Here is a 24640-nt window from a genome sequence, read left to right on the forward strand (position 1 = left end):
AGAGGGATGAGCTGGAGTGGCGTCTAGGACAGGAGCGAGGCGTGGAGTCCCAGAGCCAGAGACCCCCGGGACTCACTAGGTACCCCAGGCCCCTGGCTTTAAGAGCAGAGGTCAGTGCCCCCCTCCCACCTGTGGGACTGAGTTAACACCGGCTCCACGAGCCCCGCACACCGAGCTTTCTGTAAAATGCTATTATATAATGAACTAAATTGGTTAAAAGACAAATCTGGTTTGGTTTCTGTGGAGCAAAATGTGTTTTTCTTTCCCATGGTGAAACAGCAGCTCTGCAGGGCTCCAAAAGCATGTCATTCTATTTATTTTATTACACTTTTTATACAGCAAAATGAACAATTGAAAATAATCTATAGTCATGCTTTTGCAAAACCCATTCTGAAGGTGTCACACCTCAAATGTATTGCAGTTAATACTGGTAGGTAAACAAAAAAATACATTCATTTCGGGCGCTTCTGGGGTTTGTTTTTGGAGCGTCTGTTAGGCTGAGATGCACCATGGGAGGAAAACTTGCTCTACAGTGAAGAAAGTTATATAATGTAAAGGTATATGTTAATTCTTAAAGGTTTGATTTTACATTTTGTTTACAGGAGACAGAAATCCCTAAATACTTCTCTAAAGTATATCAAGTTTATCCAATATAATTCAATGTATACTCATGTGAAGTTAAATCTTAAAATGATGTTCATGCCATAAGGTGGCTCTGAGCACTATGCTGATTTTAAGTTTTAGATAATTACATGTTTTGATGTTCTGTTATGATCAGAAGCCGCTCAGTCCAGCATGTCTACTGACACTCACTGTCACTGTTTAATACTGAACACAACTTCACTCACACGTAATATCACCTTCCACAACCACTGATCTTTATTTCATTATTTATTAATTTAACTCTTTTGATTCGACATTCTCTTTCATGCTTTAATAAATTCACACCATGAGCCCTGGACATTTTTGATAGATTTCGAAGTAGAAAGTGGATCGCATAATACTCAAGACCTAAGAAAAGTAGTGGCTTTTATTGCACCAAATGTTATGATTGCATGTTGTGTGTTATAAGATACAATCTGCTGGTAGTTTGTTGCCCTTTAAAACAATTGTATGAGCAGCCATGCACAGCTGCAGCATAAGGACTTGTTAGGTATATGTATGCAGAGTGTATCCCTGCTGAGTCAGCAGAGTGATGTCCTCTGTTCATCTCCACCGGCTGCAGCGTCATAACACGACTCAGCAAAGTAAACATATGCAAAGGTGGAAGAAGTACTCAGTAAGTAGAGATGCTAACTTGTAGAAAATACTCTGTTACAAGTCCTGCATTCAAAAGCTTACTTAAGTAAAGTACACAAGTATCTGCATCAATATATACTTAAAGTACCAAAAGTACATTTCAGAATCATATATATCAAATTACTGGATTAAGATGTTTGATGCATTAATGTGTCTTTCAAGGCTGATAACGGTGGCTAAGCTAATTGTAATTATTTGTTTACTGCTGCTGGATATCTCAACCTATAATTATGTGTCAATGTTTTTATTAGATGACATGTATTTTGTGTTGGCAAACAAACTGAATATGTAAAAGCTTTCAGATAAATGTAGTAGAATAAAAAATAAGAGAGTGGCTTCCAAACTGTAGAAGTAGGATTTATGAAAATATGCAGGTTGAGTACAAGTACCTAAAACATGCTCAAAAGTACAGTATTTAAGTAAGTGTACTTTTTTGCACCACTAACATATACATAAGTGCAGCTTACACACGTGTCACAATTCCCTCTAAAACACACAGAACCAATGAGACAGGTGTTTGGTAACGTTGCTGCAGGATTCTCAGATCAGTTGGATCTTTCAGTGACTAGGCGCTTTATAAACCGGCTGTGTAATCGCTGGACATAATCGCTGCCTCATGCTTGTGTTCATAGAGAAATTGCCGGCTGTTATGTAATCCAGAGCGCTGGCATTCACACATCACTGTTACAGTTACAGTTACAGCACATCGTGGGGACTCTTTGTGTCCCTGTGCTTTCTGCCGCAGTAATCTGTGAGGTGGAATGAATGAATGGGAAAGCGGCTTGGACATGGCTGGATTATCTCTCTGCACTTTAGGCCTGTGTGATTTGCATTTGACATTGGGCTGACAGGGAGGTGATCCAGGGTCAGGACACACTGAACAGCTCATCTTACTGTCGTAGGGGACAGAAAATGCCCAGCCTGCATGCACGATAGAAGAAAGAAATGCCATTAAAAAACGCTACAGTTTCCAAATTGATTAAATCTATAGTTCAAGGATTTTTGAGGGACAGACAGAGATGTTGAGGAATCATTACATGGCCTATATGATTTGTGTATTAAATGAAAAAAAGAGGACTCATAACACTTTCAAAACATATTCATTTGGTGATAGAAACGTGATGTATGGGAGTGTGTTTCAGTTCAAATAGAGTACATTTATTGTCCTATTTATTGAATTTATACATTTTCATTTTGCCCATTAGAGCTATTAGTAACTGTGTAATCATGCCTAATTTAAGTTTTGAAAAAAAAAAAAAATCACCAATGTCATAGAAATGCTTATGTTGAATACACCTATTCGCTTTCTGACCTTTAAACATCGATGACACGAAATGCTACTCTCTAAATATATATGAAGTTACAGTCAGCAGTTGGTTAGCTTAGCTTAGCATAAGGACAGAAACAGGGAACAGCTAGCCTGGCTAAAGCACCAATTAAACATTATGTCTTGTTTGTTTATTTTGTACACATAGGAAAGCAACAAAATAACATTTGCGGGGGGTTCATGTGCCAGACTATTTCTTTGCAAAATAGTTTTCACATTTCATTTTTTAAAAGTGCTGGTAGACAATTCTTCTAAACCTTTGGACAGAGCAAAGCTAGCTGTGTCGTCCTGTTTCCAGACGTAATGCTAAGCTACATTAACCAGCAGCCGGTTACAGCTTCATATCTTAGTGGAAAGACGAGAAAGCCCTATCCATCTTCTGAAGTCTGAATATATTTTTGAGAATCTATACTTAAGCTTTTAAGTTGCTAGAAGAATAATTATGTATTCCAGATTAAAATCTCAGCATTAAATGATTGAAGAAGGAAGGTATGGGTTTTTTTCAATGTGTCCAAATCACCTTTTTTTTTGCCCTGATCAGTGAGCCACACAAGATTCAAGATTCAAGGCTTTTATTGTCATGTGTACATAGCTACAGTGTAGTTATGACGATGACAATCTTAGGTCACAGGCTCCTCCAACAGTGCAACACAACAAAACAGATGAAATAATGCAAATAAAATAGAATAGAATAGAAATAGTGCAAGAATAGTCTATATACAAGTCATTGGAATATTATATATTAGATAGAGAACAAAAACTAAAACCCTTGCGATTGTTTAATCAAGTAAAGCTTTAAATAGAGGCAATCAGAGACATCAATATGTGCTGTTATTAATCGAGGTTGTTGGTAAAGTGACTGTTGTTGTTGTGGTTCAGCTCCGGGACGCGCCTGCCTCTGACCTCACGTTTCGTCTGGATCCGGAGCGCAGACTGAGAGGGCCGGAGGATCGAGAGGCCGTCGCTGCTCTGCCTCAGGTACGACCCTGCCTTCTGTCACGCTGCATGGACATGAGAGCATGAAGAACTGTATCACACTTCACTTATTCTGCTCTGTGCTGGAGTTTCAACATGATTTTAATTAAGTGCCACCACTCGAGAGGAAACAAGGTTTTACTTTAATATCCATACTTGCATTTTCTATGATAGATTGATTTTGCACTTACTTGCTTTTATTAAAAAAATGATGACTAATACTTTTTGTAATGGAAAAAGAAGTAGCATCTGCATCTAGAAACAAGGGTCTCTGTTTGAAATGACTAAACTTTCAATAAGCTCACAAAATCAGACGGGATCAAATAAAACCCAAACAGTTTGTAGATTAGCAATTTCTTTTGGCAAGAATGCCCCAAATCTTACTTTAAAAATGTACATTCATTCCTTATTATTCTGGCAGAATGTCTTTGAGTTTTATATGATTGGTTGGACATGAAGTCTAATATCCCAAATTAAGCATTTTCTACAATTGTCTGACCTTTTTTGTTCAAACAGATTAAGATGAAATATATTTTATTATTTCAATACACGTTTTAACTCTCTCAAAACAAACAGACGAACTGAATCATTGGTGAAGCTGCATGTCCAAAATGACCTAATAGATTTCTTAAGTGTCGCCTACTTAGCTTCAGAAAGTATTTTTAAAATATCACTTTTGCTGACAACATGATTTAAATATCTTCCCTTTACCCTCGTGCAGCCGGAGGACGATGCTCTGCGTCTGGAGGTGCAGCGCGGGGCTCTGGAGCTTCACGGCCTGCAGACCCACGACGTGCCGTGGCCTCAGGAGCGAGCCGTGCTGCAGCAGGAGGTCCGGCTCTTCAGACGCAACACCATCATCTTCTACGTGAAGCTCCGCAGCATCCTCACCAGCTGGAGGCTCGGGCGCAAGGACGAGGGCGAGGAGGAGACCACACGCCAGGAGGTCAGAGGGTTTATACGTTTGGAGGCACTTGTTATTTTCTACGTTTATTTTTGTTTCCCTGCATGTTTCATCATCACCATACTGCAGATCTTTTAAGGTGTTTTTATTTCATCAACTGTATGAAGAAAAGTCAGGAGACATAAGGCCAAAGCTGGGTGATTAATTATCCATAAATTGCAAAAACATTACACGATACATTTGATTACTTAATTCACAAAGCAATAGAGAATATCAGGAGGCGTTTGAGTTGATCAACAGGAATGAGATGTCCCAGAGAAGCGAGTCGTCCTGAGTTCAGTCCTGATTGAAGGTCTTGTTAATTGCCCGGCTGACTGAGCGTCTCCATTTGTTGTTTCTTGTTGTTTCTTGTTGATTCAGCGGTCGGTGCTTCGCCCTTTCTTGTTACCTTCTTGTGCTTCCGGCTGATTAAACTCCTAATTTGTGGGATTCACGTTTCAGTGGTTTAGTTTTTTTCTGGACATGTTAAGCATTGCTTTTCCCCAGAGAGCAGAGAGCATTTGAGCAGCACGGTGAGGTTGACTGAGATACACCCGGTTCCTCAAGTGTATCGAAAACAGTCATTTTGTCATAAAGATAAATATATCTTTGCTTTGTGAAATATTGCATTTCTGTCCTGGATCGGGCATTTTGTATGTACTTGAATACTACAAAGTCTCATAAGAATCTAAATTCTCATGATTACGTCCTGACTATTCATTATTTGTTCATGAAGCGTGTTATGTTGAAACCTTATTTGCACAGATGGTGCAGCAGTGAGACGTCAACTTCAGGATGTTTACCTCCCGCCCTTAACTTGACCTTGAATCCTTACAGAATATTTCTCAATTCAGGTTTATTGTTAAAGCACTTAATCACCGTTACAGTTTCAAAGGGCTCCACAATGCTCCTTTTTAGAAACAGTCAAACTTATATAACACACTACAGGAAAGACAAAAACCCCCAAAAGGCTAAATAGGGCCTTTAACCTCTTAGGCCCGACGGACCCGGTTCCGGGGCCGAAATTGCGTAATTTGCAGGAAACAACGTCTAAGGAACCTTAATATTTAATAAACTATGAATATTTTATATCCATATAACGGGAAAAAACTAATTTAACTGATCTTTTTCATTTTTCTTTTAAAAAAAAAACACACAATGCTAACAGTGAGCCTCTGAATTAGCCCCGAGCAAAAAATGCTAACCTATTACTGCACCGAAAATCACTCCTGACTGGTTCCTGATACCCTATAAGGGTGCAAATCTTTTGTATACTTGATTTGACCTTTGCAGAGTTTTTGCGTTACCACCATGCGCAAGCATGAGCACATCACCCCAATTCTGGCTTCCTGTCCATTTTAGTGTTCATTTAAAGATGTTATTGTTTGTTTTTGAATCGCTTAATGGGCTTGCCCCTCAGTACATCTCCGACCTCCTAAAGGTGTACACCCCCTCAAGGGCTTTGAGGTCGGCTGATCAGCTGCTGCTAGTAGTCCCTGGGAAAAAGACCAGGGGAGACCGAGCCTTCTCAGCGGTAGCCCCCAGGCTCTGGAACGACCTGCCCCCCCATGTCAAATTGTCGCCCACCCTCCAAGCTTTTAAGTCCCGCCTAAAGACACACCTCTTTTCCCTCTTTTTCGTTGGAGCTGTTTTATCGATTGTTATGCTTTTATTGTCTGTCCATAGCCTTTGTGTACCTTGTATTAATTCTTATGTGTGCCTTTTATCTATTATTGTAATATTATATTTGATTATAATGTTATGTTTGCTGTGAAGCACTTTGGTAAACCCCTCTTTTAATATCTGCTATAGAAATAAAGTGGATTGGATTGGATGGGTTGATCCTTGAAATGATAAAAAGACACATAGAAAAGGGAAAAAGCTTCACTTTCATGTGTTTAACCTTTTCTATAAAGATTGTTCTAATGAGAGCGGTTCATCTTTTATGCATGAAGCTCTTTATCCAAAACATAATTAAGGTACAAATCCAACTATTAGATAACATTCACACTTAAACTGCTGCAAATTAAAGATACGCTTAAAATGTCAAACATTAAATGAAAAGGATTACTCTTGGTGTACTTGAAAATGAAAAAAAAATATTTATTTAAAAGTGAAGAAAATTACTATAACTAAAAAAATGTTCTGTTGAAATTTAGCAGCAGTTTCATTTATTCAAAAATAAAACCCAAACTATTCACCTGTGTGACTTTATAATGGTATGAATGTGACAGGATGTGTGTATTAATCCTGTGGTGTTTTTCTGCCTATCTCCCAATGCATGCTGGGAAAAGCTCAGCGACAGTGAGCCTGAATGTGTTGGTACAAAAAATAAATGAGCGCATTAATTAAAACGCAGGCTTTTCGTGTCATCTGTTCCAGTTTGAGAAGTTGGAGGGCATCCCAGAGCTGGGGGTGATACTGGAGCAGGCGGAGGGGGGGGAGGAGCGAGACGACAGGCTGTGTTTACAACAAACTCCAGAGGACCTCCCCGACCCGGGAACCGTCCTCTCGCAGACGTCACCCGACCGACACCTGCCGCACCAGAGACAGGTAAATGTTCTGGTATATGGATATTTTTCCTAAGCAAGGGCTGTATCCTTGTAATATGTAGGATGACCTTATATGTAACCCATCTTTTATTTCATTTTTGTTATACCTGTGTTATTTACGTTCTCAGTGTTATTATTGATTTGATTTTTCATATTCTCATGTTTAATCTTTAGGATTTGAGACCTTAAAGTGGACCTATCATGCTATTTTTAGGCAATAGCATAGGTCTCAGATATATATATAAAATAAATACGAACTGTTTTGGTCTCCATTCTAGCCATGCCTCATATCCCTCCATTTCACTTCCTGTTTCAAAAGTGCTGATTCTGGGTATAAACAGGTCTCTCTTGAGAATGAGACCCTGTGTCTCAATGAGATTTTCACCTGTATAAATAAAGGCTAAATAAAATTAAAAAAATAAGAGGGGGCGGAGCTTATGCCGGCTCATGCAGGGCCTGGCAGACACTGTCTAAAATGCTGCGGTGATGAAACGCAAGGATTATTAGATCAAGGAATATTTCTGAAACAGTATGGAGCTCAAAGGCTTTCTCTCTTGCCGGTTATACCACAAGGTGAGTTCCTTTTTATTTCCTGCTTCTTCACACACATGCTCTCCAGTACAGGTTAGCTCTGAGTGTTAGCGATGCTAATGTAAACATGCACCGACCATATTACGTCCAAAACAGTCGGGCATTGTTTCTGATAGCAACGTTTCTGATAGTGCTGTGGGTCCGCCGCCGATATTACTTCATATCGGCCGCAAATATGGATCAGCTCCGTTGTAGCCCCGTTTTTAGAGATTTGGGTACGGAGGGAAAGAGAGAGGGTTTTATTTTCGGATGCTGCGTGAGTTCCCTGACACACCGGGGACACATATTTATGTATAAAAGACATCAAAAAGTGCATTTTGCATGATAGGTCCCCTTTAACCATGTTGTGACCCCTTGTTAAAGAAACCATTCATCTAAATTGGAGTACTAATGGAAGTAAAGGGGAATGTGAGAAAATAACTAATAAAGAATAAGTTTAAAAAAAAAAAAAATTAGGAATAAGTGCAGTTAAATTACTTTTGAACCTACATTGGACACAAACAGCATTATTTAAATGTTTTGAGTTAATCCATTGTTTTTACCTGATGAATTAGGAATGAATATGATGCAGTACAATTCTACTATTTGTTTTAATATGTTACTCGTCGTAGCTTAGGCAAACAATAAATCTTGGAATCATAAAAACATCTGATGCCATAAAAGAAAGTTTCTGATTAAGTAAAATTATAATTAAATTATAACTCATTTTATGGCAGTTTTATTTTAAAGCTGTAAAGTACTTCAAAGTGCCTCCTGTTGAAATGTACTTTATAAAAACACTTTTTATTAGACTTTTCTTTAAATCAAACTCTCCATACTATCCATCTTGAATAAATGTAGTTTTGGGCGAGTTTGGACCTTTGATTGTTTCTCTCGTTCACTTTCATTGTGTTCAGATGAATGTCTGGCAGCCGTTCATTAGAGCTGGTTTGCTAGGGTATGCAGATGAGAGTTCTGGCCTAGATAACTGGTTAGAGGCAGCAATTATGTTCGAGTACACCCAGTTTTTCATACTTATTGTTTACACACAAATATGGACGCTCAGTGACATGCAAAGGAGACAAAAGGAGCGCCTGTTCCTCAGGACGCCGAATGTTTTCACCCAAACATTGTGTGTTGAGATCTGCTTTCAGTGTGTCTGTGGATCACTTATCCACTCTGTAAAACTACAGAAAGTACAGTAGGCATTTTGGGTCGGATGCATTATTAGGCAGCTTTAAGTACTTTCTCCCTGTGTTTTGATTTTGCACGACATCAGAGAAGCTGTTTGCACAGTGATATAACATTGTTTCTGTTCTCTGTGAGTTCAGTTTTAACAAGCGTGCACAGTAGACAATATTATAAGCTTTACGCATGAGAGCAGAAATGCAGACTTAGTTGCTTAGTAAGCATTTGAACACGATGGCTACTACCACGGAGCTGAGGATAATTCCTGCAGGCAGAGTGTGATAGAGTATGTTAAGCTTAGAGAGGTCATTGAAAGATTTCAGTTAGGAGATGCACGTGATTTAGGCAGTTAGGCATCTGTGTGTCAGGATGTATTCCCCTCTGGTGCTGAAGTGCTAAAGTGTGTGTGAATACTGTCGATGAGATGAGGTGTTTACCAATAGAGATTGCATGATAGAGGATTTTGTTTCAAATTGTCCTAAAAAACACTTCCATTATTTGGATAATCGTGAATATACTCACATTAATGACTCAAGCCCATACCCACCACCCACCTGTTTATATATTTTACTGTCAATGCCGTTTACACTGTATATATTCATCTGTTTATAGCCTATTTATAATTATTCTATTTATAAAAATTCCATGTGTAATTATTCTCATTATGTAGACTCCTGCACTGCTGTTTTGCACTTCTGGTCAGATGCCTAAACTTACATTTCGTCACTAGCACATATGTAATGACAATAAAGTTGAATCTGAATCTGATTAATGACTTGAAAAAGCTGGCTGCCATGTGAGAGAAGTGAAAAATAAAGCCTGGTTTTAAAAACACATGAATTTTGATGCAAGAAAGAAACATTTCTATGTTTCTTATCCTTTACCTCTTCAGGGCGACCTTATGATCTATGGTTTCCTTATTAAAGATTACTTTGATTTTCATTAAAAAATGTGTTTGTCTGCAATGCAATAACATTTTATTTTCTTTAGGTAGGTCCTCACAGAGATATAACTCAACACAACTTTATTTATGTATTTATATAGCACATTTTATACAAACATGAAGCCCAAAGTCCTTCACAAAAGAAAATAATAGGAAGTATTTTATTAAACAAGACAATCGGATATCTTCGACCTCAGGATTCAAGTTTCTTCAACTTATTGAGAAAAGCTTTATTGCCTTGTTAACTCATCTATCAAACAATATTTGATTGTCTTTCTGTTATTCCAACAATCCCTTACTCTGTTTTTTTCAAAATGAACCCTTAGCTAGATATGGAAATATATTTGTTTAACGGAGACAGACCATTCAATTGGCAACAGCAACAAACAAAAAAACATCTAGTGTATAGTCAGACAATCGCCAATATCGAATATAATTGTCCAACCATTATTTAAATCCGTTCATTGGCAGGAGACAAGGAAGGGTAGATTGGAAAGGACAAGGGTAAGGAAAGAAAAAGGGGACGACATACTGTATATGGGAAACAGGATGGAGAGCACAATTTGATTTAAAAGCACTTACTGTACAACACAGGTTCATCCCCAAGTGCTCAGAGAGAAACAAAGGACACAGATAAGGAGCTTCAAGGTAAAGACAGAACCTGCTGAGCTCACTCACACCTGGATTAACCTCTGCTAAATAAAAAGTATTAAAAAACAAAAAATACGACACCATTGTTGTGCAATAACACTTATGTGTACTTGGTTAAAATTATTATTATTGCTGGCTGCCTTCTTAGTTTGGCTATTTTACTACAGTAACAGGAATCTGTGAGTGCAATATATAATTCCTCCTCTGTTATTTAGCTTCTACCACACTTCATTATACATGCTCCACTTCATTTACTCCATAAATACTGCTGCTGCTGCGTTCCTATCCGAATGTGTACTTTGTAAATTGTAATAACTTTGAATTTTCTGTATATCTATTATCTAATAATGCTTCATTTTTTGCTGTAACCATGTACATTTCCGCTCTGTGGGACGACTAATCAGAATTCCTTTATTAGCCCTGCAGCGGGGAAACTTAAAGCGTAACAACAAAAGTGACATAGCAGATAAAAGGCAAGCAATAATAAAGTGGCTAACATGTTAGATATAGAGATGCACACATTGAAAATTATATAAAAATAAAGACAAATACGTACTCATCCCATGGAAGAAAAAAATACGTGTATAAGCATTAAGGTAATTGAACATGAACATATTAACGTCTAAGATACTAAACGTAGAAATTATAATGGTTATTGCACAGTAGAATCACCAAAAGGATAGATAGAATGGGAGGGATGAAACCCCTCTTTAATGGTCACACATGCAGAGCCCCCAGCACACACAGTGACATGTGTTCTCTGCTTTTAACCTATCCTAGTACCAGGAGTCTAGTACTAGGAGCAGTGGGCAGCTATTGCACAGCGCCCGGGGAGCAATGAGAGTGAGGGGGGGAAGGGGGGTGTCCGGTGCCTTGCTCAAGGGCACCACGGCAGGGCAGGAGGTGAACCGGGACCTCTCCAAGTAGAAGTCCACACTCCATATTTAGGTCTGGTCGGGGGCTTGAACCGGCGACCCTACGGCTCACAGTCCAAGCCCCTACTGACTGAGCCACTGCCGGTCTATAGGGCACGTTACATGTGTATTGCACATGATCTCACAGTCTGTATTGTGTGTATTGTCTGCCAGGGGTCGTGGTGGTTGTAGAGCCGTTGTGGAAGGAATTCTGTAAACAGGTTTAAATATCCTAATTCTGGGAATTGAAAAGAAAAGTGGTTTAAAGGTCAAAGATGGGTTTGGGTAACAGTAACACAGGGGATTGTCTGTCTGGGGATTCAAAATGGATGAAAGAGAAGGATGAAAGGAATATAAAAAGGTTAGAAAACGGTCAAAGGAACTTAATTTCACGGGAAGACTAGGGGTAGAGGAATGTGAGAATTCGGTTCGGGGTATTGTCAAATATCTGGAACAAACCAGAAACCTGCAGGTCCGCTGCAACTCTGACTACTTTTAAATCCAGGCTGAAGACTTTCTTGTTGCCGCTGATTTTAATTGAACTATTCACATCTCACACGGCACTGTAACTGTTATTCATGTTTTATTATCTTTGGTTTTTAATGTTTCTAATGTGTTTGATGCTCTTAATGTCTTCCTTTTTGTAAAGCACTTTGAATTGCCTTGTGTTGAAAAGTGCTATATAAACAGACTTGCCTTGCCTTGATTTTGAAATGATTGTTCTCTCCTCTCTGCAGTTCGGGGAGAACCGGCAGGTGCTGCAGGCGGTGCGCACGCTGCTGGAGGACGTGAGGGCGGAGCTGACGGAGGAGGAGGCGCGGCGCTGCCAGCTGCAGACGAACTACGCCAACGACAAGGCCGCCTGGGAGGTCAAGTGGGCCGAGGTGAAGAGCCGCTGCGGACAGGTACAGATGGCGACTCAGCGTCCTCCTTAAAGGGACAGGACACAATCTGCTGTAGAGACTAACGGGGCATTCATTAGGCTGCCAGTTGACAGTAAACATGTTCTCCAGGGAGGAAATCCAACCCAGGGCAAGGTGGTAAGGAGATGAAACAAAGGAATATGTATTTGTTGTTAAGCCTTCTCTCTGGGCTGTAGTTTTAAAGTGCAGAAATTATATTCAAATTCAAAAGTTTTATTGTCATATGAGCTACAGTGTAGAAATGGCAATGGAATTCTTCTGACCTGAGCTCCTCCAACAAAAATACAAAATAAGAAGTAGTGCAAAAAGTCTTTATACATGTCAATAGAATATGGGATATGTACAAGAACAGAATATGAAATTAAATAATGTAAATTAAGACTAAATTAAATATGGTTTATTGCAGTGAAGTTATTCTTAATAATAATAATCACTAGAAGGGTTGGGAGGGTTACTTTAAAAATATAATCTGTTCTTAGTTACCTATGATAACATGTGATCAGTAACCTAGTTTTGAAAGTATCACAATATAGAAGTAATTAACCTTTCTGTTCATTTTGATCAACCTCAATATCAAGATCCAATGCAATGCAATAAATACAAAATAAATATCAAATAAGATGCAGCAACAATGATATGAAGTTGGGTCCTACAGAAAGGGGCGGACTGGGACTAAAAATCAGCCCGGGACTCTCGACCGGCCCACTTTGGTACCGCAAGTAAATACCGCTAGTAAATTGTCAACGGGGGGGATTCCGGCCCACTTCAGTACCGGCCACTGCCTACAGAACATAACAGCTTACAAAGAAGAAATACAATCTCTTTTGCAAAAGACACAATATGCTCTTGTTTACTACATACTGCATTAGTTTGTATTTGATTACTGCATATGGATAAAGAGAGTCCTCTGTTTTGCTGCTGTAAGGGAATACAACCTGTATCCTGATGACGTAATCCCGTTACATGTAATCCGTTATTCCCCGAGCTTGATCACCAGTAACAAACAAATGGACAGAATCCAATTCATAATCAACATTTGAAAATGCAATTAAAAAAGGAAGGGGCTGCTCTGAATGAGACAACACAATGATGAATCACCTGCTCAATCATTCAGCACGGTGCCTCTAATCATCCCTTTGTGAACTCAGAACAGCTGTTATCTTTTACAAGCACTCGTTATGGGAGTTTGTATTTGTAGATTAGGAGCAGAGTATCTTCATCTGAACCTGATAGGAGTACATGAAATATGATTTGAGTTCTGTTCTGTGTCACTATTAAAAATATTTTGATTTGCGATTACAGTAAATGGCTTTCGAGATTTCAAACAAACTTTAGTTGATATTTGCTCAAATTGTTGACATAGCTTGGATAACATTAATGTAGTTCTCAACACCTTAAAAATAGCTTCCTATTGAGTGGCGTTAATGAGAGTGCAGCTTGCAGGAAGTTAAAGAAACAGACTTCAACTGAGACTTACTTAAAGGTCCCCTATTGTACTCTTTTTCATCAATATATTATAGGTCTCAGATATATACAAAACATGTCTCTGAAGTGTTTAGGCTTGAAATACCAAACAGGTTATTGTAGAATCCCATAATCCCCTCTGTTTCAAAAGTGCTGATTCTGTGTCTGTAGCTTTAAATGCTAATGAGCTGCTGCTGGCCACGCCCCTCTGAGGGATGATTGGTTTAAAAATACACATGCTCTAGGAGGAGATTCAGGTGATAAAGTGGGCGGTTATTGGCTAATTGTGAACAGGGTGACATCACAAAGCGGCCAAAATATGATCAGCTCATTTTCTGACAGGTTTGTATATAAATAGATGGATCAGGAAAAAAATCACACCACGATTTAATAATGTATTTTTAAAATCATGAGATTAATGAGGCGAGAATTATCTATCCATCCAATATCATGAGACATATCGCAATTGCAATATCAGTCCATATAATCAAGTTATTTTTCCCATATCGTGCAGCCCTGATTTCTATACTGAGTTTACTGACACCATAATTTCACCTGGCACATTTTATTTGCATTGTGTTTTAATTGAATAGTGAATAAAAATGTCAATACTAGGTCTGCAGTGAGAAGTGGAAGTTTGTTTGAAGGTCCCCTATTATACTGTTTTTCATCAATATATTACAGGTCTCAGATATATACAAACATGTCTCTGAAGTGTTTGGCTCCAAACACCAAACAGATCATTGCAGCATTACCCGTAATCCCCTCTGTTTCAGCCCTGTTTCCAAAGTGCTGATTCTCTGTCTGTTACTTTAGATGAAAATAAGGAGCCCCTCCCCACGCCCCTCTGAGAGAGATTTGGTTANNNAGGTGAGAAGGGGGGGGGGGGTTACCTTGGTTGCTGATTGGCTAATGGTTGCACAAGACAAAACATCGTTATGACATCATAAAGAGGCCAAAATCTGATCAGCTCATTTTTAGACAGGTTTTTATAGAAATGGATCAGGACAAAAAGAGAGAGAGAATCTTTGTTCCTGAAACTTTCAGAGTCTCTTTCCACAGAGGGGACACATGTTGATGTAGAAGAGACATGAAAAAGTGGATTTTGCATAATAGGTGACCTTTAAAGGAAAGTTAGAGCAGTGTGACGAAGAAGGAAATGAAGTCGATTATGTTTTGGAGCCTCAATGTCTGCTTTGTCAGATTTTGACTTGAGATATTCTTTCCCTTTAAAGGGCAGAGCACGATCCGGATCAACAGATCACTGTGGGGGGAAAAGGACAGCACACAATGAATTTGAGGATATTCAATATTTAGTTTCTCGTCTTAGAGGATTTTGAAACTTTCCTTCCGAGATATATCTGATGAAAAAGTAACTGCAGCTTTGGGAACCAATTAAGATCAGTTTGATTTATAGAAAGAAGATTATCTTTTGAACTCCCATGCTCTTAATCTGAAAAGCTTTTACATGGTTCATATCCTCCCACAGAGCAGAGGTCGCTGAGGGCTTCAACGAGAACTAATTTACTGTCCTCTGATAGCGCCATGTTGAGCTCTTCTCTCCCTCCACGGTGCTTCGAACTAATTAAGACTTCAGAAACAGGCCCCCAAACTTCTGGATTTCTACTCAGGATTATTACACAGCCCAGCAGAGCGGAGCAGAATTTGAAATTACCTTCACCTGTGTGTGTTTATATTTTGGAATAAGGGTCTTTTTGAGGTATTAATAACAGGCTGGCTCATGTCTGATACTCTGGTTTGGCATCATTTAAAGCATCCTAAAAAACGGTCTATATATTTACTATATTTATAATGTCCAACATCTTCGCTTTTAAATTAGCAGCCACTACTGTACTAGTTATCTTCTCCAGTACACGTTTTCAACCCGATATGAAAGTATGCAAGAAGAGCATTTGTGAACGAGGGTCATTTTAGCTGCCGTTTGAAGTCAGCTTGCTCCTCGACTTGTTACTGTACACCTTCAAATTAAAATATAACATCAGACTCCATCAAAAGATTTCTTATTCTTTAAAATGTGGCACTTTTATCCTCAATATTTAAAGTTTATTATTTAGCTTTTTTGTCATTTCACTAGATTGCACAATTTGATTGAACCCAACTAAACAAAGTATAAAAGTCAGTTTTATTGTCAATTTTTCAGTTTGTGTGTACAGACAGAGAGATCGAAATACCGTTTCCCACAATCCCAAATACAAATATATATTAAAATATGTATATCCTATATATATATCACAATCAACAGACACATTTATACACATGCACACATTAACATAAAAGCACAACAATCAATATATACAAAATAACAGTCACTTCAATATTTGAGAATGTACATTAGTGCCAAATTGTCCATAGCAGCGTAACAAGTGTCTGGTGCTTGATTTTGAGTGTCTGAGTGTGTGTGGAGTGTTAAAGTCCAGTGGGGAGAGAGGGGAGAGAGTTCAGCCTTGAATCAAATCAATTATATTTTCTGCTACAATTGAAGCCTGTTTGATTTGAACTTGATACGTTTCTCCAGTGTGTAATCAGAAACATTTCCCACCTCGTATAAACCAAACAAGTTGAGTGTTGGTGAATGTCTGTTATGTAAGCTGCAGCCTTGACTTGCTCCACACGCTGCAGACCCAGTTTGTACCATTATGTTGCGGCGTTAAAGCCATCTGAAGATTACAAAGCTCGGTTCTTCCAGAGTGGCGTTCCTCCGACGCTCTGCAGCTTTGAAGATGTCTGCAGTTCATCTGAATCCTCGGTTCATGTCCTTCCTCCAGAGACCGGTGTGAAGAATACATTTGGGAGGGGAGACCTGACTCAAGTTTTTACTCTGTGTTTCTGTCGACTACAGAACAACTCCTGGTGCTTTGTGATGCCTTCTCCTAATCTCATTGTACTTCTTTGTGAATAGAACTAACTTCGTTTTTATAATGTGTTAGAAGAAGACATGAAGACCTTAAAAAAGCCCATTTGGTGTGTTGCTTCCGGTACCAGAAAGTTAAGTTTGAGAAACAGATGTGTTGCAAATTGCGCATCGATTCAATATTTTAAGATAGGACTTTACAGCTCTGGAAAAACTATAACATCAGCATTTATTTGTATCTTTTTTCACGACAATTGCAAAGTAAAGAATAGAAATTCAGCATTTTGCATATTGCAAATTTGGCAGATGCTTTATACAATCAATCAATCAATGTTTATTTATATAGCCCAATATCACAAATGTTACATTTGTCTCAGTGGACTTCACAGTTTGTACAGAATATCAGTATGACAATACGACACCCTCTGTCCTTAGACCCTCAAATCGTACAAGGAAACACTTCCAGAGAAAACCCACAGTTTAAAGGGGAACATGGGAGAAACCTCAGGGAGAGCAACAGAGGAGGGATCCCTCTCCCAGGACGGACAGACGTGCAATAGATGCCGTGTGTAAATCGAAGAGATAATACATTTACAGCGTAGGCAGACCAAATGTTTGGAAATGCATGTGTCTATAATAAGAAGATGAATCCACGAGGATGTCAATCCTGTGGGAGCCATCAGGGAAGTAGTATGATGAGAGTCAGGCAGGACCACAGAGACAGGTTCAGCCACGACTCAAATCCAGAACTCAGGATAGAGGATATGATCTTCAATTTATTTTTCTTTCTTTTAAAAACATTTATTCATTCAAACAAAAGAGTTTCCTACAAAAATAGTTTCTCACTCACCTCAAGATTTAGGAAGTTTTGGTTTTATTTGCCACGATCTTGAGAAATAAACCTGATTGCCAACAATGGAGTTTAGAACAATTGCATGTAAAGACTCAGCAGTAGCAACTCCTTCCAGAAACAGTGTTCTAGGTACTCTGTATTATACCAAAGGTATTATACTGCAGCCAGTTTATTTAGGACTATTTCTTCAATTCCAAATAATCCAATAATTCTAATATAAATTATGTTATAAATTCATAACAACACTTTTTCTTTGGCTTCATTACTTATTGTTATAGCATAATCATAACTTTATAATGACTTATTAACCCAACTTCTGTGTCTTTGCTGTTCTTTATGTATAAATGTGTGCATATGTATAAATGTGTCTGTTGATTGTGTATATATAGGATATGCATATTTTTATATATATTTGTATTTTTGTATTCAGGATTGTGGGAAACGGTATTTCGATCTCTCTGTCTGTACACACAAACTGAAAGATTGACAATAAAGTTGACTTTTGACTTCTTCACCAGCCGGACGAGGAGGTGGAGGGCGAGGTGCGAGGAGAAGCTCAGGGAGGGGAAGGGGATCCGGATGAAGACCCCGAGCGAGAGATGAATCTGGAGCGGGACGAGCACCGGCGGCTGCTGGCCGACAGCCACAGCACGTCTCTGGACCTCAGCTGGAAGCTGCAGCACGGGGAGAAGAGATGGAGCCGAGAGAGGGGCGAGCTGCTGGAGCGCCACGACCAGGAGAGGCAGGAGTGGGACGGCAGCATGAGGGAGCTGCACCGCAAGATGGAGAGGGTGAGGGGGTCTTAGAAAAAGATCACTCGTCACCGGCTTGAGCTTCAATATCAGGACACATGTATTTGTGATCCTCTCCAGAATGGAAGTAGTCATCACATACAGAGCATCAACTAGTTCCTGAACAGTGTCCTTCACATGCTGACATACAAGAGAGGGAGTTAGTTAATCATACATCCTGTCATGTACAAAATACTGANCACAGTCACAAGATGGAGGAATAGAAAGCAGTATTCAATGTTTACTTCAGATTAGCTCCAGGTCAGAAATGATCATGCTTGTCATATGTCTCTCTCCATAGAGGCTGAATCATCATGTTAATCACATAGCTATCATATGCCTAAAGCAGTCCTGATGCTCTTCTAGGTAATCACACATCCTGTTACATACACAGCTACGTAGGGCCTTTGTTATCATGTGCTACTCTGACATTGGAAGAGTACATTCAGTATTTTCCCAACAGAGGATCTTATCTTTTTATTCTATGAAATCTATCACACATCTGTCCCTCCTCTGTTGCTCTCCCTGAGGTTTCTTACATTTTCCCCCATTAACTTTGGGGTTTCATTTGGAAGTTTTCAGTGTGTCGTATTCGTATTCTGTACAAACCATAAAGTCCCCTGAGAAAGCCAATGCCAATCTCCATCTCTTCAGAGAACACCTTCATGGGTGTTGCTATGTCTAAAGGTAATAATCATTTTACATTCACATGCAGCAGAGAAAATCAGATTCAGGCTAAGATTTACAGCTTAACATTTTGAAGAAAAATAATCTGAACTCGCAGCCTTGAACCCTTTTGAATGAACTGCTTAAAGGTGGGGTGGGTAAGTTTGAGAAACCGGCTCGAGATACACTTTTTGTTATATTCCATGGAATGCTCTTAACATCCCGATAGCAATGAATATCTTAAGTGCTTTGACAAAAAATCCATAAAAAAATGTCATCTGTGGAAGCCGTAATACTTTAAAAAGCACGACCAATCATCTGAGCCGGCCCGGCTAAAATAACTGGATGGCCTACCTGCCTGTCAGCCTTCCATCTGTGCACAAATGTATCTCGTGCCCTCATTGGTCATGTGCGCGTTCGTGTGTGTTGGAGGAGGGGCTCTGTAAGGAAGTGGCAGATTTTCTCCGGTGTATTATTAGGGTTGCCAGAAACTGACCATGATCAATCGAGCCGGTTTGTCAAACTTACATACCCTACCTTTAAGGTCTAAAAGTTTGTACATAAGCAAGAATGGAACACAACATGAAAGTGAAGGAAGTGCTCTCTTTATTTAAATGTGTAGTTAAATTAAAATAGTGTCCCTTGGCTGTGAAAGTTAAGAGTAGTTTTAAAATTGAAAGAAAAGAGAATATTAAATAATACCTTTGCAATAATATCTATATTTGAAGTTGATATCAAAGTGTATATGGTTTAATAAGATACAAACATTCATAGGCGGTCAGTGTGCAGCGAGGGGTTAGGATTTCACATTTGACGTCCTTCTTCCTGGTCTCCTTGCCAAGAAGCAGCACTGGTTTAAAGCCAATGGCATGGAGTTTCTCAAGCTGTAATGACAAAATAATATATTTACTGTTTAAAGAAATGGAAAGGAAACATCAACAACAACAACTATATAACTACAACTATAACATTACTGATCACATTATCTAGTTGTATGCCATTCATAAACCTAGATGCTGAGTTAAGCTTTTGCAGAATCATGTATGTGTCCGGGCCTTAACATACAGTAAAAAGTGTACATACCAAGACAATGGCTTCATCCTTGATGGAAGCAACGTTGTGGTTCTTCTTCCGCCCTGACACCCAACCCCCTCGCTTCTCATCAAACCTCTTGAGCTTCTTCTCAAGGCGCGTTTTTTTTGGCTGCTCCTTAAGGCAATGTCCACAGATCTTCTGTGCACAAAATAAAATGTTCTGACAGAAGGGACATGTATTTTTTGTAGACCCACCTGGCATGATTAACACGGGATTACAAACAAACAGACAGACTGACAAACACAGGAAAGTAGAGAAGTACACAGCATAGATAGAAGGGTGAACAAAGAAATAGATGATAGATATAAGAGAGCTAGATAGGGAGATAGGGAGATAGGGAGATAGGGAGATGGGGAGATAGGGAGATAGGTTGAGTTTGGCTCTTAAAAGTGCCGTTGGTTTTATGATGGTGTAGATCAGAGTATGGGTTTGTGGTGTGGGTACGGGAGCTGCAGGAGAGAACAGAAAAAGTGAATTATGTAGTGAAACTAGCTTTTTTAAATGCACATTGTGACGGTTTAACTACTTTAGACAGACTGAGTTCATTTACGTGTTTCCTGTTTCATACGCGTAACAAGCACATGAACGTGGACTATGCCCCTCCCCCCCAAACATATATGAAAATGTCGGCCAGCGTTAGTACTGTCATGTGTAAAACAAAAGCGATTAAGATAACGTATAACTCACACTTTAACACCGACGTATGTAGCCGTAATTAAGACAAATATTTTTCACACACCACTTATGAGCTGATATAAATGTAGCTAAACTAGTTTAAGCTTATGTTGAACGTGAGCTAGCTAGCTAGCCGCCCGCAAGAATAATTTCACATTAATGTTGCTTTGCTGATTATGGCGAAAGCATTTCTCAGACTTAGAACAGTTCAGTATGTATGATGAACCATGCGAGTAAAGGCTTAAAAAAAAGCCCCAATTATTAAATCTAAGCAAAACATGTATCAGACTTTAGTGACCCAACTTACTTTGTCAGAGGATGGATCGCAATGCCGGTGGCAGCGTCTTTGGCCAATAGGTGGTGCTCTGAATGATGTAATTTCCTGTACCGATTATACAATAAAATATTAATACATTTCCTATATTTTGACACGATAACTCTTTAATAACCTAAGTAGCCTACGGACAAAAACAAAAAAGTATATATTGCCTTATAAAATGCAGAAAAGTTTAAACATCTAACATGATAATAATAAATAAAAAATAATGATATCTTAAACCAAAATAAATAAAATGGAAAATTAACCGACAACAACAATTTAACATAAATAAAACAAGGATTAAAACAAGGATAAGTTTGACTCAATGTTGTGTAAAGTACCCGTTATGGTTAAAAAAATATTTTTATTTTTATTTTTTGAAAATAATACAGCTTCCAGCTTCCCGAGACACGAAGAGGAGACACGAACAATTCTTCCACTTGAAATGCGTTTAAACTGTGTCAGAGAGATGTTTAATCGGTTCATTTTAATTGGTTAATAATTGGTGTTTAATACTGGCAACTTCTAATTGTTGGGGGGGGCAGCGTTCGATCCAGTTTCGATTCCGTAACCTTGGCGCACTGCCACTCCAACATCCAATCCCGACTTGAAGTTTAATCACGGGGACTGTAGTCCTAAACGATAGCTGGGGATTATGGGTAGTGTAGTGTCTTCGGCCATCCTAAACTCGATGATGCTCGAAATGTCCCTTATAGGCCTACGTCTGTTTCCGGTTATTTTTATTTTGAAATTCAGTTCCTGAAGGACGGCAAAAAAGCCCGAGATTATAGAATTAAACAAATAAATAAAAACAAGGATAATTGTGTGTTATTGTTGACTAAATAACAGTGTGTTATTTTGAAAAGAATAACAAATTAGAAGGAAAAATGAGCCCCATTTATTTTCCTCACAGACAGCAACAAAAGTCCGAAATGATACGATTTTAAATAAAAGCAATAATCGTGGCTTGATATTGAGTAAGAACATGTTTTTATGAACCACACAGCTTCCGGTCTTCCTATAACACGTAATGCCGTGAGACTACCAACATAAATACATTGCTTTTAAAATCGTCCGGTCTACCTATAACACGTAATGCCGTGAGACTACCAATAGAAATACATTGCTTTTAAAATCGTGCTGTGCAACACGAAAAAAAGGGGAAAATCGTGTTGGTGAACACGAATCAATAGATTAAAAATCGTGTTGGTGAACACGAAATGCCGTGAGACTGGGTTGCGATGTACTAATGATGCGCCATGCGGACGTCATAAATGTGCGTCTGCTGTGGGGAAACTACAGTTTTCTATACAGCGGACTACATGGATGTATAATAAGAACGGCAGACTACTGTAAACGCATAGAACACTTTGCACCGTGCTCTTATGGTGTTGTTTTATGCTTCATGAACGTGGGCAACAGAGAAACATATATTCTTCTTGACCAAGGTTGGAATTGAAATAAAAAGTAAAGTGAAACTTATGCTTGTCACCCTCACCCTCCGGTCCACATTAACACAAATGATCCCAATACGTATGATTGTATGAAAAGCTCTTAAAATAAATACAAATGTATTTATTAAAAACATGTTAGTCCAACCTATCACTGTATATCACCATTAAACATGTTTTAAAACGTTTAAGAAACCCCACGCAGCTGACTGAGCTTAGTAAACCCTGTGAAATGTTGACTTTATTTGATAATTTCAGTATAAACTAACGTTCATATTTCTCCTTTTGATTATTATAGTGATGGACGTTCAAAACAAAGCACTTTGGCAAGTTACCGCATACGTTTTAAAATGCTTAAGTACTGTAACTTGCATGATATAATTTCTCGGTCATAATCGGTTGTTTCCGTTAACGGCGGAATGTTGTGTCACGGTAAATGTTGCGGCCGCAAGGTATTGGGAGAGCATTTTCTCCTCTCCTTTCGTAAAGGAAGGTCCAGTGTTTTCTAAGCTAAATTAGGTTATAAAGGAAGTTTCAAACCTCCTTTCCTATCATCTAGACTAGAGAATCTCGATAAGCAAGCCTCTTATCATCGATGGCCACTTTAAGTACTCTCGGGTCGCTTCCTCCATTAGGAAGGTTCCTAACGCTAAACTGACAATTTCTGAAGCCACAACCCAGAACCTAACTAGCTACTCTATATTTTTCTAATCAGTCTTCAAGGGGCCTCATCGGACACTTAACGATTTTACCACGACTTCAGCAGCGTCCAATGTTATGCATAAAAACCTCAAGAGGAAGGAGAAAAGTGTTCCAACGCATCTTCATTCCTTTGTTATTCATCTAGTCCAGTGGCCTTCTCAACTTCTCTTGTTTTTAAATTCCTCGCTCCTCGGTCTCGGTCTCCACGGAAGTTGACATCTTGTCTGGGGCCATGCTTGAGTAGGCGTCCCAATGGCCTTATTTTTGCAGGAGGCCGAGGAGGGGCGGATTAAATCGGTAGGACGCTATAATCCGAGCGAGCACCAGACCATCCTTCCGAATGAAACTGCTCAGACACTCGGCGCCGCCCCCGGTCCCAGGCTAGAATACTGCTGCTTACCGCGCCGTCACTGCGCGCCTGGGACGATGCGGGCATGCACCGCTCTGATGCTCTTGACAGAGCAGGCGGCAGCTCTTCGCCCAGCGGAGTGAACCGAAAATACATGAACTCCACGGGTGTCACTCCTTCAAGTTTACTACCGTGTTTCTGTTTCACATTAATGAATCACTCTCAGTCTAGTTAACAAACCTTCCCTGATATATCCTGAACAACAAAGTGGTCAAAAAAAAATCGTTTTATTCGGTTTATTGGAAAACGATTTCTCAAGATTCGCTTTTTTTTCGTCTTAGCATTTTTTCTTTATTTTCATTTCCAATTCAGGAGCTTCAGCTCGTATAAGTGCTATCTTCACTATGTTAATCTTTTTTTGGCTACATACGTCGAAACAAACAAAGTGTGGGTCAATCGGCAATGAAATGAATCAAGCTGGGTCTTTGAACGATACACATATGGACTTTTTCTTCCTCTCAACAATTCATTTTATTTCTTTCCTGTGCACTCTAATCAACTCACTTAATCATGCCACTAATGTTCGTCCTTATACATTTTAACGCAATGGCGTTTATCTTTTTTGAGAATGAGTTCTTATTTGATTTTATTTAATTTCGGGTGCATTACAACGATTGATACCCTGAACCCAGCACTCACCAGAACTCGTTTTCGCTGATCAAATGCCCCAGGAAACACTCTGTGTCGACACCTCTCCTCCCCACCACACAGAGGCACGCGGCATTAGATTTATGTCGCACAATAACGGAGTGCGCGCGCGATACACAGAGCTGATCTCTAAGTACAAAAAGACACAATCAGGGACTAGGACAGTACACTCCACACACAATATCGGACTCGACATTTACCGCGTGGAGGTACCATTCTAGAGAGACGGAGAGCACGCGAGACGCCTACACATCTCATTTGCTCTTAAAACTTAATTTCCTCCTGCTCTCGTGGTTTCCTTGGCATCTCTCCATGGCTCTCCGCTGTGGACTAGTCGCAGGGAAAACACCGACGCAAGTGAGGGCGCGCAAGGAATCATTAACCGAAGTGACGCGCCCCCCAGGTATCTG

The 24640-nt window shown here is 39.3% G+C and overlaps 1 protein-coding gene and 1 long non-coding RNA gene across 2 annotated transcripts in view; one reads left to right on the forward strand and one right to left on the reverse strand.

Annotated features, from left to right (window-relative positions):
- The window catches only part of mtcl1 (microtubule crosslinking factor 1), a 67972-nt gene that overhangs the window by 34723 nt on the left and 8609 nt on the right, over positions 1 to 24640 (forward strand). Inside the window, exons 6-11 of the mRNA XM_010770532.1 lie at positions 5 to 110; positions 3506 to 3604; positions 4323 to 4547; positions 6927 to 7097; positions 12100 to 12267; positions 17993 to 18265. Coding sequence (XP_010768834.1) covers positions 5 to 110; positions 3506 to 3604; positions 4323 to 4547; positions 6927 to 7097; positions 12100 to 12267; positions 17993 to 18265 — 1042 coding nt within the window. The remainder of the gene's footprint in view (positions 1 to 4; positions 111 to 3505; positions 3605 to 4322; positions 4548 to 6926; positions 7098 to 12099; positions 12268 to 17992; positions 18266 to 24640) is intronic.
- On the reverse strand, positions 19748 to 20125 carry LOC104944914 (uncharacterized). The gene is made up of 2 exons (XR_798283.1): positions 20015 to 20125; positions 19748 to 19815 (listed from the first exon to the last, which is right to left on the reverse strand). It is a non-coding gene; the product is annotated as an uncharacterized lncRNA (long non-coding RNA).

Source organism: Notothenia coriiceps, unplaced genomic scaffold (assembly GCF_000735185.1).
Source record: "Notothenia coriiceps isolate Sejong01 unplaced genomic scaffold, NC01 NC01_scaffold00008959, whole genome shotgun sequence".
In the NCBI taxonomy this organism is placed as follows: Eukaryota; Metazoa; Chordata; class Actinopteri; order Perciformes; family Nototheniidae; genus Notothenia; species Notothenia coriiceps.